This window comes from Salvelinus fontinalis, chromosome 17, assembly GCF_029448725.1.
Source record: "Salvelinus fontinalis isolate EN_2023a chromosome 17, ASM2944872v1, whole genome shotgun sequence".
Lineage (NCBI taxonomy): Eukaryota > Metazoa > Chordata > Actinopteri > Salmoniformes > Salmonidae > Salvelinus > Salvelinus fontinalis.
This window is the reverse complement of record NC_074681.1, coordinates 8264859-8283143: the sequence shown is the minus strand read 5'-3', so window position 1 is coordinate 8283143 and position 18285 is coordinate 8264859. Positions and strand designations below refer to the sequence as shown.

At 44.5% G+C, this 18285-nt stretch overlaps 1 protein-coding gene across 2 annotated transcripts in view; it reads left to right on the top strand.

The window, feature by feature from the left end:
• LOC129813670 (protein Niban 1-like) overlaps window positions 1-14904 on the top strand; it is a 101833-nt gene extending 86929 nt beyond the window's left edge. For both annotated transcript variants that reach the window (XM_055866068.1, XM_055866067.1), the window contains exons 11-14: window positions 4487-4597; window positions 7251-7358; window positions 7538-7649; window positions 12218-14904. In XM_055866068.1, the coding sequence (XP_055722043.1) occupies window positions 4487-4597; window positions 7251-7358; window positions 7538-7649; window positions 12218-14004 (2118 nt within the window). In that variant the 3' untranslated portion in view covers window positions 14005-14904. The remainder of the gene's footprint in view (window positions 1-4486; window positions 4598-7250; window positions 7359-7537; window positions 7650-12217) is intronic.
• Window positions 14905-18285: the final 3381 nt, after the last annotated feature.

Sequence of the window (18285 nt, the reverse complement as noted above, 5' to 3'; positions counted from 1 at the left end):
GTTTCTGTCTTGTCGTAGCTGATGGAGAATGCTGTGTGTTTCTGTGTTGTAGCTGATGGAGAATGCTGTGTGTTTCTGTCTTGTTGTAGCTGATGGAGAATGCTATGTGTTTCTGTGTTGTAGCTGATGGAGAATGCTGTGTGTTTCTGTGTTGTAGCTGATGGAGAATGCTGTGTGTTTCTGTGTTGTAGCTGATGGAGAATGCTGTGTGTTTCTGTGTTGTTGTAGCTGATGGAGAATGCTGTGTGTTTCTGTGTTGTAGCTGATGGAGAATGCTGTGTGTTTCTGTGTTGTAGCTGATGGAGAATGCTGTGGGTTTCTGTCTTGTTGTAGCTGATGGAGAATGCTGTGTGTTTCTGTGTTGTAGCTGATGGAGAATGCTCTGTGTTTCTGTGTTGTAGCTGATGGAGAATGCTGTGTGTTTCTGTGTTGTAGCTGATGGAGAATGCTGTGTGTTTCTGTGTTGTAGCTGATGGAGAATGCTGTGTGTTTCTGTCTTGTTGTAGCTGATGGAGAATGCTGTGTGTTTCTGTGTTGTAGCTGATGGAGAATGCTGTGTGTTTCTGTGTTGTAGCTGATGGAGAATGCTGTGTGTTTCTGTGTTGTAGCTGATGGAGAATGCTGTGTGTTTCTGTGTTGTAGCTGATGGAGAATGCTGTGTGTTTCTGTCTTGTTGTAGCTGATGGAGAATACTGTGTGTTTCTGTCTTGTTGTAGCTGATGGAGAATGCTGTGTGTTTCTGTCTTGTTGTAGCTGATGGAGAATGCTGTGTGTTTCTGTGTTGTAACTGATGGAGAATGCTGTGTGTTTCTGTGTTGTAGCTGGTGGAGAATGCTGTGTGTTTCTATCTTGTTGTAGCTGATGGAGAATGCTGTGTGTTTCTGTGTTGTAGCTGATGGAGAATGCTGTGTGTTTCTGTGTTGTAGCTGATGGAGAATGCTGTGTGTTTCTGTCTTGTTGTAGCTGATGGAGAATGCTGTGTGTTTCTGTCTTGTTGTAGCTGATGGAGAATGCTGTGTGTTTCTGTCTTGTAGCTGATGGAGAATGCTGTGTGTTTCTGTCTTGTTGTAGCTGATGGAGAATGCTGTGTGTTTCTGTGTTGTAGCTGATGGAGAATGCTGTGTGTTTCTGTCTTGTTGTAGCTGATGGAGAATGCTGTGTGTTTCTGTGTTGTAGCTGATGGAGAATGCTGTGTGTTTCTGTCTTGTAGCTGATGGAGAATGCTGTGTGTTTCTGTGTTGTAGCTGATGGAGAATGCTCTGTGTTTCTGTGTTGTAGCTGATGGAGAATGCTGTGTGTTTCTGTGTTGTAGCTGATGGAGAATGCTGTGTGTTTCTGTCTTGTTGTAGCTGATGGAGAATGCTGTGTGTTTCTGTGTTGTAGCTGATGGAGAATGCTGTGTGTTTCTGTGTTGTAGCTGATGGAGAATGCTGTGTGTTTCTGTGTTGTAGCTGATGGAGAATGCTGTGTGTTTCTGTGTTGTAGCTGATGGAGAATGCTGTGTGTTTCTGTGTTGTAGCTGATGGAGAATGCTGTGTGTTTCTGTGTTGTAGCTGATGGAGAATGCTGTGTGTTTCTGTGTTGTAGCTGATGGAGAATGCTGTGTGTTTCTGTCTTGTTGTAGCTGATGGAGAATGCTGTGTGTTTCTGTCTTGTTGTAGCTGATGGAGAATGCTGTGTGTTCCTGTCTTGTAGCTGATGGAGAATGCTGTGTGTTTCTGTCTTGTTGTAGCTGATGGAGAATGCTGTGTGTTTCTGTCTTGTAGGTGATGGATAATGCTGTGTGTTTCTGTCTTGTTGTAGCTGATGGAGAATGCTGTGTGTTTCTGTCTTGTTGTAGCTGATGGAGAATGCTGTGTGTTTCTGTCTTGTTGTAGCTGATGGAGAATGCTGTGTGTTTCTGTCTTGTTGTAGCTGATGGAGAATGCTGTGTGTTTCTGTCTTGTAGCTGATGGAGAATGCTGTGTATTTCTGTGTTGTAGCTGATGAAGAATGCTGTGTGTTTCTGTGTTGTAGCTGATGGAGAATGCTGTGTGTTTCTGTCTTGTTGTAGCTGATGGAGAATGCTGTGTGTTTCTGTGTTGTAGCTGATGGAGAATGCTGTGGGTTTCTGTGTTGTAGCTGATGGAGAATGCTGTGTGTTTCTGTCTTGTTGTAGCTGATGGAGAATGCTGTGTGTTTCTGTCTTGTTGTAGCTGATGGAGAATGCTGTGTGTTTCTGTCTTGTAGCTGATGGAGAATGCTGTGTGTTTCTGTCTTGTAGCTGATGGAGAATGCTGTGTGTTTCTGTGTTGTAGCTGATGGAGAATGCTCTGTGTTTCTGTGTTGTAGCTGATGGAGAATGCTGTGTGTTTCTGTGTTGTAGCTGATGGAGAATGCTGTGTGTTTCTGTCTTGTTGTAGCTGATGGAGAATGCTGTGTGTTTCTGTGTTGTAGCTGATGGAGAATGCTGTGTGTTTCTGTGTTGTAGCTGATGGAGAATGCTGTGTGTTTCTGTGTTGTAGCTGATGGAGAATGCTGTGTGTTTCTGTGTTGTAGCTGATGGAGAATGCTGTGTGTTTCTGTGTTGTAGCTGATGGAGAATGCTGTGTGTTTCTGTGTTGTAGCTGATGGAGAATGCTGTGTGTTTCTGTGTTGTAGCTGATGGAGAATGCTGTGTGTTTCTGTCTTGTTGTAGCTGATGGAGAATGCTGTGTGTTTCTGTCTTGTTGTAGCTGATGGAGAATGCTGTGTGTTCCTGTCTTGTAGCTGATGGAGAATGCTGTGTGTTTCTGTCTTGTTGTAGCTGATGGAGAATGCTGTGTGTTTCTGTCTTGTAGGTGATGGATAATGCTGTGTGTTTCTGTCTTGTTGTAGCTGATGGAGAATGCTGTGTGTTTCTGTCTTGTTGTAGCTGATGGAGAATGCTGTGTGTTTCTGTCTTGTTGTAGCTGATGGAGAATGCTGTGTGTTTCTGTCTTGTTGTAGCTGATGGAGAATGCTGTGTGTTTCTGTCTTGTAGCTGATGGAGAATGCTGTGTATTTCTGTGTTGTAGCTGATGAAGAATGCTGTGTGTTTCTGTGTTGTAGCTGATGGAGAATGCTGTGTGTTTCTGTCTTGTTGTAGCTGATGGAGAATGCTGTGTGTTTCTGTGTTGTAGCTGATGGAGAATGCTGTGGGTTTCTGTGTTGTAGCTGATGGAGAATGCTGTGTGTTTCTGTCTTGTTGTAGCTGATGGAGAATGCTGTGTGTTTCTGTCTTGTTGTAGCTGATGGAGAATGCTGTGTGTTTCTGTCTTGTAGCTGATGGAGAATGCTGTGTGTTTCTGTCTTGTTGTAGCTGATGGAGAATGCTGTGTGTTTCTGTGTTGTAGCTGATGGAGAATGCTGTGTGTTTCTGTCTTGTTGTAGCTGATGGAGAATGCTGTGTGTTTCTGTGTTGTAGCTGATGGAGAATGCTGTGTGTTTCTGTCTTGTAGCTGATGGAGAATGCTGTGTGTTTCTGTGTTGTTGTAGCTGATGGAGAATGCTGTGTGTTCCTGTCTTGTTGTAGCTGATGGAGAATGCTGTGTGTTTCTGTGTTGTAGCTGATGGAGAATGCTGTGTGTTTCTGTCTTGTTGTAGCTGATGGAGAATGCTGTGTGTTTCTGTGTTGTAGCTGATGGAGAATGCTGTGTGTTTCTGTGTTGTAGCTGATGGAGAATGCTGTGTGTTTCTGTGTTGTAGCTGATGGAGAATGCTGTGTGTTTCTGTGTTGTTGTAGCTGATGGAGAATGCTGTGTGTTTCTGTCTTGTTGTAGCCGATGGAGAATGCTGTGTGTTTCTGTGTTGTAGCTGATGGAGAATGCTGTGTGTTTCTGTGGTGTAGCTGATGGAGAATGCTGTGTGTTTCTGTCTTGTTGTAGCTGATGGAGATTGCTGTGTGTTTCTGTCTTGTTGTAGCTGATGGAGAATGCTGTGTGTTTCTGTCTTGTTGTAGCTGATGGAGAATGCTGTGTGTTTCTGTCTTGTAGCTGATGGAGAATGCTGTGTGTTTCTGTGTTGTAGCTGATGGAGAATGCTGTGTGTTTCTGTCTTGTAGCTGATGGAGAATGCTGTGTGTTTCTGTCTTGTTGTAGCTGATGGAGAATGCTGTGTGTTTCTGTCTTGTTGTAGCTGATGGAGAATGCTGTGTGTTTCTGTCTTGTTGTAGCTGATGGAGAATGCTGTGTGTTTCTGTGTTGTAGCTGATGGAGAATGCTGTGTGTTTCTGTCTTGTAGCTGATGGAGAATGCTGTGTGTTTCTGTCTTGTTGTAGCTGATGGAGAATGCTGTGTGTTTCTGTCTTGTTGTAGCTGATGGAGAATGCTGTGTGTTTCTGTGTTGTAGCTGATGGAGAATGCTGTGTGTTTCTGTGTTGTAGCTGATGGAGAATGCTGTGTGTTTCTGTGTTGTAGCTGATGGAGAATGCTGTGTGTTTCTGTGTTGTAGCTGATGGAGAATGCTGTGTGTTTCTGTCTTGTTGTAGCTGATGGAGAATGCTGTGTACACCTTTAAATTGCTCCTCCAGAGCTCACTGAAAGACAACCCTTCCAAACTCACCTCAGCCATGGAGAAAGCAAAGCTCAGAGTCCTCAAGGTGAGATAACAGACAGATACCTCCTGCCTTCTCTCTGTAGCTTCATACCTCCTGTCTTCCGACTGTAGCTTCATACCTCCTACCTTCTGACTGTAGCTTCATACCTCCTACCTTCTGACTGTAGCTTCACACCTCCTACCTTCTGACTAGCTTCACACCTCCTACCTTCTGACTGTAGCTTCATACCTCCTACCTTCTGACTGTAGCTTCACACCTCCTGTCTTCTGACTAGCTTCACACCTCCTGTCTTCTGACTGTAGCTTCACACCTCCTGTCTTCTGACTGTAGCTTCATACCTCCTACCTTCTGACTGTAGCTTCATCCCTCCTGTCTTCTGACTGTAGCTTCATACCTCCTGTCTTCTGACTGTAGCTTCATACCTCCTACCTTCTGACTAGCTTCATACCTCCTGTCTTCTGACTGTAGCTTCATACCTCCTGTCTTCTGACTAGCTTCACACCTCCTACCTTCTGACTAGCTTCACACCTCCTACCTTCTGACTGTAGCTTCATACCTCCTACCTTCTGACTGTAGCTTCACACCTCCTGTCTTCTGACTAGCTTCACACCTCCGGTCTTCTGACTGTAGCTTCACACCTCCTGTCTTCTGACTGTAGCTTCATACCTCCTACCTTCTGACTGTAGCTTCATCCCTCCTGTCTTCTGACTGTAGCTTCACACCTCCTACCTTCTGACTGTAGCTTCACACCTCCTATCTTCTGACTGTAGCTTCGTACCTCCTACCTTCTGACTAGCTTCACACCTCCTACCTTCTGACTAGCTTCACACCTCCTACCTTCTGACTGTAGCTTCACACCTCCTATCTTCTGACTGTAGCTTCATACCTCCTGTCTTCTGACTGTAGCTTCGTACCTCCTACCTTCTGACTAGCTTCACACCTCCTACCTTCTGACTGTAGCTTCACACCTCCTACCTTCTGACTGTAGCTTCATACCTCCTGTCTTCTGACTGTAGCTTCATACCTCCTGTCTTCTGACTGTAGCTTCATACCTCCTGTCTTCTGACTGTAGCTTCATACCTCCTGTCTTCTGACTGTAGCTTCATACCTCCTGTCTTCTGACTGTAGCTTCGTACCTCCTACCTTCTGACTGTAGCTTCACACCTCCTACCTTCTGACTGTAGCTTCATACCTCCTGTCTTCTGACTGTAGCTTCGTACCTCCTACCTTCTGACTAGCTTCGTACCTCCTGTCTTCTGACTGTACAATGCAACACTCCCCTACCTACTGTAGTTAGCCCTGGTTATTCTAACACTTGTTGTGTGGTTGTCTTGTGTGGTTGTCTTGTTGTGTGGTTGTCTTGTGTGGTTGTCTTGTTGTCTTGTGTGATTGTCTTGTGTGATTGTCTTGTTGTGTGGTTGTCGTGTGTGGTTCTCTTGTGTGGTTCTCTTGTGTGGTTCTCTTGTGTGGTTCTCTTGTGTGGTTGTCTTGTGTGGTTGTCTTGTGTGGTTGTCGTGTGTGGTTCTCTTGTGTGGTTCTCTTGTGTGGTTGTCTTGTGTGGTTGTCTTGTGTGGTTGTCTTGTGTGGTTGTCTTGCTGTGTGGTTGTCTTGTTGTGTGGTTGTCTTGCTGTGTGGTTGTCTTGCTGTGTGGTTGTCTTGCTGTGTGGTTGTCTTGTTGTGTGGTTGTCTTGCTGTGTGGTTGTCTTGTGTGGTTGTCTTGTGTGGTTGTCTTGCTGTGTGGTTGTCTTGTTGTGTGGTTGTCTTGCTGTGTGGTTGTCTTGTTGTGTGGTTGTCTTGTTGTGTGGTTGTCTTGTTGTGTGGTTGTCTTGTTGTGTGGTTGTCTTGCTGTGTGGTTGTCTTGTGTGGTTGTCTTGTGTGGTTGTCTTGCTGTGTGGTTGTCTTGTTGTGTGGTTGTCTTGCTGTGTGGTTGTCTTGTTGTGTGGTTGTCTTGTTGTGTGGTTGTCTTGCTGTGTGGTTGTCTTGCTGTGTGGTTGTCTTGTGTGGCTGTCTTGTTGTGTGGTTGTCTTGTGTGGTTGTCATGTTGTGTGGTTGTCTTGTTGTGTGGTTGTCTTGTGTGGTTGTCTTGCTGTGTGGTTGTCTTGTGTGGCTGTCTTGTTGTGTGGTTGTCTTGTGTGGTTGTCTTGTGTGGCTGTCTTGTTGTGTGGTTGTCTTGTGTGGTTGTCTTGTTGTGTGGTTGTCTTGTTGTGTGGTTGTCTTGTTGTGTGGTTGTCTTGTGTGGTTGTCTTGCTGTGTGGTTGTCTTGTTGTGTGGTTGTCTTGTGTGGTTGTCTTGCTGTGTGGTTGTCTTGTTGTGTGGTTGTCTTGTTGTGTGGTTGTCTTGCTGTGTGGTTTTCTTGTGTGGTTGTCTTGTGTGGTTGTCTTGCTGTGTGGTTGTCTTGTTGTGTGGTTGTCTTGTGTGGTTGTCTTGTGTGGTTGTCTTGTGTGGTTGTCTTGTGTGGTTGTCTTGTGTGGCTGTCTTGTTGTGTGGTTGTCTTGTGTGATTGTCTTGTTGTGTGGTTGTCTTGTTGTGTGGTTGTCTTGTGTGGTTGTCTTGTGTGGTTGTCTTGTTTTGATTACTTGGTTGACTGGTTGATTGGTTGTTTAATTGATTGATTGATGCATATTTCCTGGAGCAATATGTCTATAACAGGGTGTAGAGGCTAGTAACAGTCTTGTTCTGTGGTTGTTCCCTGCAGCAGTATGACCATGACAGTAGCACGGTGAGGAAGAGGTTCTTTCAGGAGGCTCTGGTTGACATCACGCTACCTGCTATCAGGAGGAACATGGCTCCGGCACACAAACCGGTATGTACGCCGGTAACTTTATGTCTCTTTATACCAGTCGTTACATGTTAGATATTATCCTAGAGCAGAGCCGATGGTCTCAGTCCATCCACATCTCACCCTATCAAATTAAAGAAACATTGTTGGAGCAAGTTCTGTTAGTTCATCATAATATAAACCGGGAAACTTACACTTTACAGGACTTGCAGAAGTTGGACCAGTACATCTTTGCTGATTACACCAACTTCATCAAAGTGGAAAATGTTTATGAAGATGTTCTACTGGACATTCTGACCATCGAGGTCGACAAAGGTACGCGTTTACCCTCTTCTGTCCGTCATCCAGGGACCAGGATTCTCTTTATATAATAACACACCCATGTTTTTAGACATCTTTGTAAGCCTGCCACACACACACACACACTATATGATACATTTATTAAACATAAGAATGAGTGTGAGTTTTTGTCACAACCCGGCTCGTGGAAAGTGATAGGACCAGGGCACAAATAATAATAATCAATCATTTTGCTCTTTATTTAACCATCTTACATATAAAACCTTATTTGTTCATCAAAAATGGTGAATAACTCACCGCAGGTTAATGAGAAGGGTGTGCTTGACAGGATGCACATAACTCTGCAATGTTGGGTTGTATTGGAGAGAGTCTCAGTCTTAAATACATTTCCACACACAGTCTGTGCCTGTATTTAGTTTTCATGCTAGTGAGGGCCGAGAATCCACTCTCACATAGGTACGTGGTTGCAAAGGGCATCAGTGTCTTAACAGCACGATTTGCCAAGGCAGGATACTCTGAGCGCGGCCCAATCCAGAAATCTGGCAGTGGCTTCTGATTTAAATTACATTTTCACAGAACTGCTTGTAGCAATTTCAACGAGGCTCTCTTGTTCAGATATCGGTAAGTGGACTGGAGGCAGGGCATGATGGGATAATGAAAACAGTTGTTTGTGTCGTCTGTTTCGGGAAAGTACCTGCGTAATTGCGCACCCAACTCACTCAGGTGCTTCGCTATATCACATTTGACGTTGTCCGTAAGATTGAGTTCATTTGCACACAAAAAAATCATGATGGAAAGACCTGTGTGTTGTCCTTGTTAATGCAGACAGAGAAGCGCTCCAACTTCTTAATCATCGCCTCAATTTTGTCCCGCACATTGAATATAGTTGCGGAGAGTCCCTGTAATCCTAGATTCAGATCATTCAGGAGAGAAAAAACATCACTCAGGTAGACCAGTCGTGTGAAAAACTCGTCATCATGCAAACGGTCAGACAAGTGAAAATGATGGTCAGTAAAGAAAACTTTAACTCGTATCTTATATATTTTTTTTAAACGTGTGTAACGACTGTCTAATGCCTCCTCCTCGGATGAGGAGGAGGAGTAAGGGTCGGACCAAAACGCAGCGTTGTATGCAGACATAATGGATATTTATTAAAGAAAGACGAAACACGAAAACTCTTACACAAACTACAAAACAACAAACGACGTAGACAGACCTGAACTTGAGAACTTACATATAGACACGAAGAACGCACGAACAGGAAAGACTAACCAAACGAACGAACAAACGAAACAGTCCCGTGTGGTGCAACAGACACAGGAACAATCACCCACAAACAAACAGTGAGAACAGCCTACCTTAATATGGTTCTCAATCAGAGGAAACGTCAAACACCTGCCCCTAATTGAGAACCATATCAGGCAACACATTTAACCCCACATAGAAACACATAACATAGACTACCCACCCAGCTCACGTCCTGACCAACTAAACAAAGTTAAACAAAGGAAAATAAGGTCAGGAACGTGACAACGTGTCAATACTTTGCCCCTTGATAACCAGCGCACTTGTAAAAGCATTACATGGTCGCTGCCCATATCATTGCATAATGCATAAAATACACGAGAGTTCAGGGGCCTTGCTTTAACAAAGTTAACCATTTTCACTGTAGTGTCCAAAACGTCTTTCAAGCTGTCAGGCATTCCCTTGGCAGCAAGAGCCTCTTGGTGGATGCTGCAGTGTACCCAAGGGGCGTCGGGAGCAACTGCTTGCACGTGCGTTACCCCTCCACTATGTCTCCCTGTCATGGCTTTCACACCATAAGTACAGGTACCAACACGTTGACCACCAAAGTCCATTTGATGTCACAAAGCTGTCCAGTACTTCAAAAATATCCTCTCCTGTTGTCCTGGTTTCCAGTGGTTTGCAGAAGAGGATGTCTTCCTTAATTGACCCCCCATAAACATAACAGACATATAGTAGGAGCTGTGCAAGGCCCGCCACGTCTGTTGACTCATCCAGCTGTAACGCATATAATTTACTGGCTTGTATGCGAAGCAGTAATTGTTTCAAAACATCTCCTGCCACGTCACTGATGCGTCGTGAAATAGTGCTGTTTGATGAAGGCATTGTCTGTATAGTTTTTTTGGCCTTTTCCCCCCCAGCGTTGTCCCAGACATATCCGTGGCAGCAGGAAGAATTAAGTCCTCCACAATAGTATGGGGCTTGCCTGTCCTAGCCAGTCCTCCACAATAGTATGGGGCTTGCCTGTCCTAGCCAGTCCTCCACAATAGTATGGGGCTTGCCTGTCCTAGCCAGTCCTCCACAATAGTATGGGGCTTGCCTGTCCTAGCCAGTCCTCCACAATAGTATGGGGCTTGCCTGTCCTAGCCAGTCCTCCACAATAGTATGGGGCTTGCCTGTCCTAGCCAGTCCTCCACAATAGTATGGGGCTTGCCTGTCCTAGCCAGTCCTCCACAATAGTATGGGGCTTGCCTGTCCTAGCCAGTCCTCCACAATAGTATGGGGCTTGCCTGTCCTAGCCAGTCCTCCACAATAGTATGGGGCTTGCCTGTCCTAGCCAGTCCTCCACAATAGTATGGGGCTTGCCTGTCCTAGCCAGTCCTCCACAATAGTATGGGGCTTGCCTGTCCTAGCCAGTCCTCCACAATAGTATGGGGCTTGCCTGTCCTAGCCAGTCCTCCACAATAGTATGTGGCTTGCCTGTCCTAGCCAGTCCTCCACAATAGTATGGGGCTTGCCTGTCCTAGCCACTCGGTAGCTCACCATATAAGACGCCTCTAGTTCCTTCTTAGTAATGATATCTGTTGCTTTTATACATGACTTACTACTCGAAAGTCATCTTTATTCTCGCTCAAAAAACTCCCGTGGCTTATTTTTCAAATTGTCATGTTTCATTTCTAAATGTCTGCGCAAGAATGAAGGTTTCCCGCGAGAGAGTAATGGTTAATGTGATGGTTAATGTGATGGTTAATGTGATGGTTAATGTGATTGGATGTTAATTTTTTGACTAGGCTACCGGTATTTGACATTGTATTGTTATTTCGCTGAACGCTAGATGGTTAAATGTTATTTTTGGCAGTGAAACGATGCTACTCAGGTGAGAGAAAAAAAAAACTCACCCAAATGCATCGGAAAATATAAATTGGATTTTTTTATGTGAATCACATTTTTATTTGGCCCCCCGACAGCATTGTGCGTACCCCAGTTTGGGAATTTATCACTCCAATCCATTCTATTAAAGTATAGGAGACACCACTTATCCATCCACTGCATATAAAAATGACTTTTACATTTCACTGTGTTCCCTTTTGGTGTCCCATGTTCTAAAAGAAGTTTCTAAAAAACCATCCCTTGTCTTTTCTACTGGCAGTAATAGAAGTGTATAACACCATTACCCTCTGGTATACCCTGTTTGACACCATTACCCTCCTGTATACCCTGTATAACACCATTACCCTCCTGTATACCCTGTGTAACACCATTACCCTCCTGTATAACACCAATACCCTCCTGTATAACACCAATACCCTCCTGTATACCCTGTATAACACCATTACCCTCCTGTATAGCACCATTACCCTCTTGTACAACACCATTACCCTCCTGTATACCACGTATAACACCATTACCCTCCTGTATAACACCAATACCCTCCTGTATAACACCATTACCCTCCTGTATAACACCATTACCCTCCTGTATAACACCATTACCCTCCTGTATACCCTGTATAACACCATTACCCTCCTATATACCCTGTATAACACCATTACCATCCTGTATAACACCATTACCCTCCTGTATAACACCAATACCCTCCTGTATAACACCATTACCCTCCTGTATAACACACCCTCCTGTATACCCTCCTGTATACCCTGTATAACACCATTACCCTCCTGTATACCATGTATAACACCATTACCCTCCTGTATAACACCATTACCCTCATGTATACCCTGTATAACACCATTACCCTCCTGTATACCCTGTATAACACCATTACCCTCCTGTATACCCTGTATAACACCATTACCCTCCTGTATAACACCATTACCCTCCTGTATAACACCAGTACCCTCCTGTATAACACCAATACCCTCCTGTATAACACCATTACCCTCCTGTATAACACACCCTCCTGTATACCCTCCTGTATACCCTGTATAACACCATTACCCTCCTGTATACCATGTATAACACCATTACCCTCCTGTATAACACCATTACCCTCATGTATACCCTGTATAACACCATTACCCTCCTGTATACCCTGTATAACACCATTACCCTCCTGTATACCCTGTATAACACCATTACCCTCCTGTATACCCTGTATAACACCATTACCCTCCTGTATAACACCAGTACCCTCCTGTATACCCTGTATAACACCATTACCCTCCTGTATACCATGTATAACACCATTACCCTCCTGTATAACACCATTACCCTCCTGTATACCATGTATGGCATAATTGATTGTATGTACTGTATGCTTCTCCTGTATGGACTTAATCAATTCTTTCTTCTCCCTTTCGGTCTTTCATTTTCTCCAGTTGTGAAAGAAGCTGCCAGTCTGAGGAAGAACAACTTGATGGTGGACAGTACTGACCTGCAGAGTGCCAGCCAGAGCAGCCTGACAGACAGTCGCACCCCTCCCCTCTCCTCCCCCGCCAGCCCTGCCAAGATGGCTGTCTCTGGGCTGAGCAGACAGGCCGAGCAGGCACCTTCTCCCCTGGTGGGGAACTCGTCTTCAAGCGCTGGGAGGCTGGAGGTGGAAGGTGGCCCAGTGGTTCCAGATATGGCTGTCCTCACTCCTCCTGTCATTGTCACAACTCCAGAAAGTGAGGCTCCAGACCCAGTCCCACTCCCAGCCGCAGCACATATACCTACCAATACTGCTGATGTCGCTGTAGCAGAGCCTGATACCCCTTCACCTCTACCTGAAATGTCCTCTGCTGAAAGCGATTACACCTCTGGTGCTGCCTCAACCAAACCTGACGCTTCCTTAGTCAATCAAGACACCCCTTTGGCCACAACCACACCTTATGCCCCCTCCCCCAAGGCTTCTCTTCCTGTGGCTGAACCAGCTCCCCAGACACATGAAGTTACAGACACAGCATCCCGACCACCAGGAACTGAAGACAAACCAGACACGGCCAAAGCATCCCGACCACCAGGAACTGAAGACAAACCAGACACGGCCAAAGCTTCCCAACCACCAGGAACTGAAGACAAACCAGACACGGCCAAAGTTTCCCAACCACCAGGACCTGAAGACAAACCAGACACGGCCAAAGCATCCCGACCACCAGGACCTGAAGACAAACCAGACACGGCCAAAGCATCCCAACCACCAGGAACTGAAGACAAACCAGACACGGCCAAAGCATCCCGACCACCAGGAACTGAAGACAAACCAGACACGGACAAAGCATCCCAACCACCAGGACCTGAAGACAAACCAGACACGGCCAAAGCTTCCCAACCACCAGGAACTGAAGACAAACCAGACACGGCCAAAGCTTCCCAACCACCAGGACCTGAAGACAAACCAGACACAGACACAGCCAAAGCCAGAAACAGCCCAGTGAGTGACAGTGTGTCGGTGTGTGTCGAGTCTCTATCAGCAATGAGTATGATTCTTCCTGAGGCCACGGTGCCCTTCACTGGTCAGAGACAGAGACAAGCCACAGACAGAGCAGTCTACCTGAAAGCTCCTGCAGGGGTGAAGGAGGGGCCATCTGTACCTCTCACCGTGGACGAGAAGGAAGAGGAGGAAGAACATCTTTGTAAGGAGGCAGAGAACACAGAAGCACATCACATTGGTACAGCCCCATCCAACGCCCATAGAGAAAGTGTAGACAGTGATTCGGTCCACTCTGACACCCCTCCAGAAATGAAAGCCAGTGGTACAGTCCAAACTAGCTCATCTACCCAAGCCAGAGACACTGAACCAGCCTCCCCGAATGACCTTAACCCCACGGGATCAGAGATGCAGCATGGAGGCAGTGAGGACAGAGCGACAGTTACCTCCGTCTCTAGAGTTACTGTCACTGAGAGCGAGGGTGCCCTGCTTGCATGCAATACCCTGGTCACATCACCAGAGGGTGCTACTACTCCACTCACTGGACCTGGGGAGGGTGTAGTGGAGGCATGGGACAGAGGAGAGGCTCTGGGGCTACAGTCTAACGCAGTGGGGATGGAGGCAGAGGAGGGAGAGGAGGAAGAGCAGGAAGCGTTTCCACTGGATAGTGTGAAGTCCATCCGTGACTTGATGATGGAGGTAGTGGAGGTAGAAGAGCTGATACAGAGGTGTCCCCCAGGAAACAGCACTCCCTAGCTGGGGAAAGAACGACTAGGGGGTGTACCAACAGCAGAGCAATCAACTGTGTTCATTTTGAACCCAATTCAATATCTATTAACTATTTCTATGTAAAATAAATGACTGAACATGTTTACTCTTCAGACTGATAGAAATTGAGGAGGTAATGATCTCTCTCCTCCCTCAGATGAGCACACAGACTGGAGAAGAAATAAAACTGACCAAATAACAAACTTTAACATCTGATAGCTATACTAGCAAGGACTGCTATTGGTGCAGCAGACAATCATACAACTCAGATTTCACTTACATATTCAATTTTTGTATTGAACAACTTCGCTTTTTTTGTTGAAATAATTGTCATCTTTTTAATAATTTTGGATTGAAATGAGCACCTTACCTTACGTTTTGTTCTGTTGTGCAAATTGATTTTACCCTGACAACATAAGTACTGCATTTCTACGCCATTTTGCTTTAGGACCTTTTGTGACAAAGCTATTTAGATCTGAATATATTTAACCGTTAAAAGAAGGAGGTGCTTAAATTAATATAAACAAACTGTTCTATTATCTGCATGATGATTGGAGTATTGCAATTGTAAAATTATCAATATATTTGTCATTTATATAAAAGAAAAAAAATGTTTTAACACTTAAAACACACATTTATTGTTTTGTGTTCATACTGTATCTTTCTGTAATTATATAAAATATAAAACCTTTATAAATTTGCCACATCTTTTAGAAGTTACTGTAGGGGAGAGGGGGGTCACGTTCAGCCATTTGTTTTTCATTCAGCATCATTCTGTCAAGGGAAATATAGTCTTCTTTCTAACAAAGATATCTACATGTATTTCAGGATGTTGTGTATCTCTGGAAATAAATCAGAATTCATGTAAACATTAAAGTTTTGAAATCATAGCTTTTCCACAAAGTGGTCTCTTGGCACAACCGGGGTATGGGGTAAGTTGAGCCAATGACCATGGGGTAAGTTGAGCCAATGGCCATGGGGTAAGTTGAGCCAATGGCCATGGGGTAAGTTGAGCCAATGGCCATGGGGTAAGTTGAGCCAATGGCCATGGGGTAAGTTGAGCCAATGACCATGATGACAATGACAATGACCAACTTACCCCATGGTCATTAGCTCAACTTACCCCATGGCCATTGGCTCAATTTACCCCATGGCCATTGGCTCAATTTACCCCAAGGCAAATATTTGGACTATATTAGCCCACAAAGCTACAAGGATGGACTTTCATTCTAGGTTTAGGACCTCATATTGAAGCTTTTAGAGACCATAACTGATGTATAGAACAATCTTAAAATGATCTACTTTGGTTTAGGTACAAGCATCATAAAACTTCTAACACCAAAAAAATGTACCTGGTGAAAATCTGTTTTTTTTAGCTAAAGCCTATAGATTAGGATCGGTACTGATCACCGTTCCTTCTCTCGCTAGAACAAAAGCGGTGCCTGCTGCGTGCGGATCCGGTAGCGACGAACCTGCCGTTTCTACTTGTAGAATCGCAATGCTCGTCAGTGGCCAACAACTTGACTTTGAGCCAATCATAGAGCACGAACCCCCCACGTGGGGGGAGTCAACAAAAAAAGGAAAAAAGAGGAAATGTTCTCTGTACATCGTCGGTTAAATGACATGAGACAGTCTCACTTCATATGCAATGTAGGCTATGGGATGGTAGCTAACTAAGTGCACCACTGCAATGCACACACCACTAAATACCTCCTCCAAGCTAGCTAACCCCTGTAGCTAGTATTGGCATTATAATTAAATCACAATGGATTCATTTCCATGCCTGTGTTAGCTGCTGAATTAGTGCAGTGTCCTTAGCTAGCTAGCTATGTTGTGCTAGATAGCGAATATGCTAACATTAACTACTGTACCTAGCTAAACATTTGGCTATGGGCTGGCATTGGCAGTATGGGATTATAGAGAATGAATAAAATTGTTTCCTCGTCATCTTGCTAGGTAGTTATCTAGCAGTGGCCATCTGGCTAGTATCAACAAGTGCTTTCTACAAAATATAATCAGAGCAGCCATCCAGCTAGCTAGCTAACATTGGAATAGACAATAAACTACACAGAACAAAAATATAAACGCAACATGCAACAATTTCAAAGATGTACAGTTCATAGAAGGAAATCAGTCAATTAAGATGAATTCATTAGTCTCTAATCTATGTATGTCACATGACTGGGAATACAGATTGCATCTGTTGGTCAAAGATACCTTAAAAACAAGGTAGATGAGTGTATCAGAAAACCAGTCAGTATCTGACCACCATTTACCTCATGAAAACCAGTCAGTATCTGACCACCATTTACCTCATGAAAACAAGTCAGTATCTTGTCTGACCACCATTTACCTCATGAAAACCAGTCAGTATCTGGTCTGACCACCATTTACCTCATGAAAACCAGTCAGTATCTGACCACCATTTACCTCATGAAAACAAGTCAGTATCTGGTCTGACCACCATTTACCTCATGAAAACAAGTCAGTATCTGGTCTGACCACCATCTGCCTCATGAAAACCAGTCAGTATCTTGTCTGACCACCATTTACCTCATGAAAACCAGTCAGTATCTGACCACCATTTACCTCATGAAAACAAGTCAGTATCTTGTCTGACCACCTATTACCTCATGAAAACCAGTCAGTATCTGGTCTGACCACCATTTACCTCATGAAAACCAGTCAGTATCTGACCACCATTTGCCTCATGAAAACCAGTCAGTATCTGGTCTGACCACCATTTACCTCATGAAAACCAGTCAGTATCTGACCACCATTTACCTCATGAAAACCAGTCAGTATCTGACCACCATTTACCTCATGAAAACCAGTCAGTATCTGACCACCATTTACCTCATGAAAACCAGTCAGTATCTGACCACCATTTACCTCATGAAAACCAGTCAGTATCTGACCACCATTTACCTCATGAAAACCAGTCCGTATCTGACCACCATTTACCTCATGAAAACCAGTCAGTATCTGGCCACCATTTACCTCATGAAAACCAGTCAGTATCTGACCACCATTTACCTCATGAAAACCAGTCAGTATCTGACCACCATTTACCTCATGAAAACCAGTCAGTATCTGACCACCATTTACCTCATGAAAACCAGTCAGTATCTGACCACCATTTACCTCATGAAAACCAGTCAGTATCTGACCACCATTTACCTCATGAAAACCAGTCAGTATCTGACCACCATTTACCTCATGAAAACCAGTCAGTATCTGGCCACCATTTGCCTCATGAAAACCAGTCAGTATCTGGTCTGACCACCATTTACCTCATGAAAACCAGTCAGTATCTGACCACCATTTACCTCATGAAAACCAGTCAGTATCTGACCACCATTTACCTCATGAAAACCAGTCAGTATCTGACCACCATTTACCTCATGAAAACCAGTCAGTATCTGACCACCATTTACCTCATGAAAACCAGTCAGTATCTGACCACCATTTACCTCATGAAAACCAGTCAGTATCTGACCACCATTTACCTCATGAAAACCAGTCAGTATCTGGCCACCATTTGCCTCATGAAAACCAGTCAGTATCTGGTCTGACCACCATTTGCCTCATGAAAACCAGTCAGTATCTGACCACCATCTGCATCATGAAAACCAGTCAGTATCTGACCACCATTTACCTCATGAAAACCAGTCAGTATCTGGCCACCATTTGCCTCATGAAAACCAGTCAGTATCTGGTCTGACCACCATTTGCCTCATGAAAACCAGTCAGTATCTGACCACCATTTGCCTCATGAAAACCAGTCAGTATCTGGTCTGACCACCATTTACCTCGTGAAAACCAGTCAGTATCTGACCACCATTTACCTCATGAAAACCAGTCAGTATCTGGTCTGACCACCATTTACCTCATGAAAACCAGTCAGTATCTGGTCTGACCACCATTTACCTCATGAAAACCAGTCAGTATCTGACCACCATTTACCTCATGAAAACCAGTCAGTATCTGACCACCATTTACCTCATGAAAACCAGTCAGTATCTGACCACCATTTACCTCATGAAAACCAGTCAGTATCTGACCACCATTTACCTCATGAAAACCAGTCAGTATCTGGCCACCATTTGCCTCATGAAAACCAGTCAGTATCTGGTCTGACCACCATTTACCTCATGAAAACCAGTCAGTATCTGACCACCATTTACCTCATGAAAACCAGTCAGTATCTGACCACCATTTACCTCATGAAAACCAGTCAGTATCTGACCACCATTTACCTCATGAAAA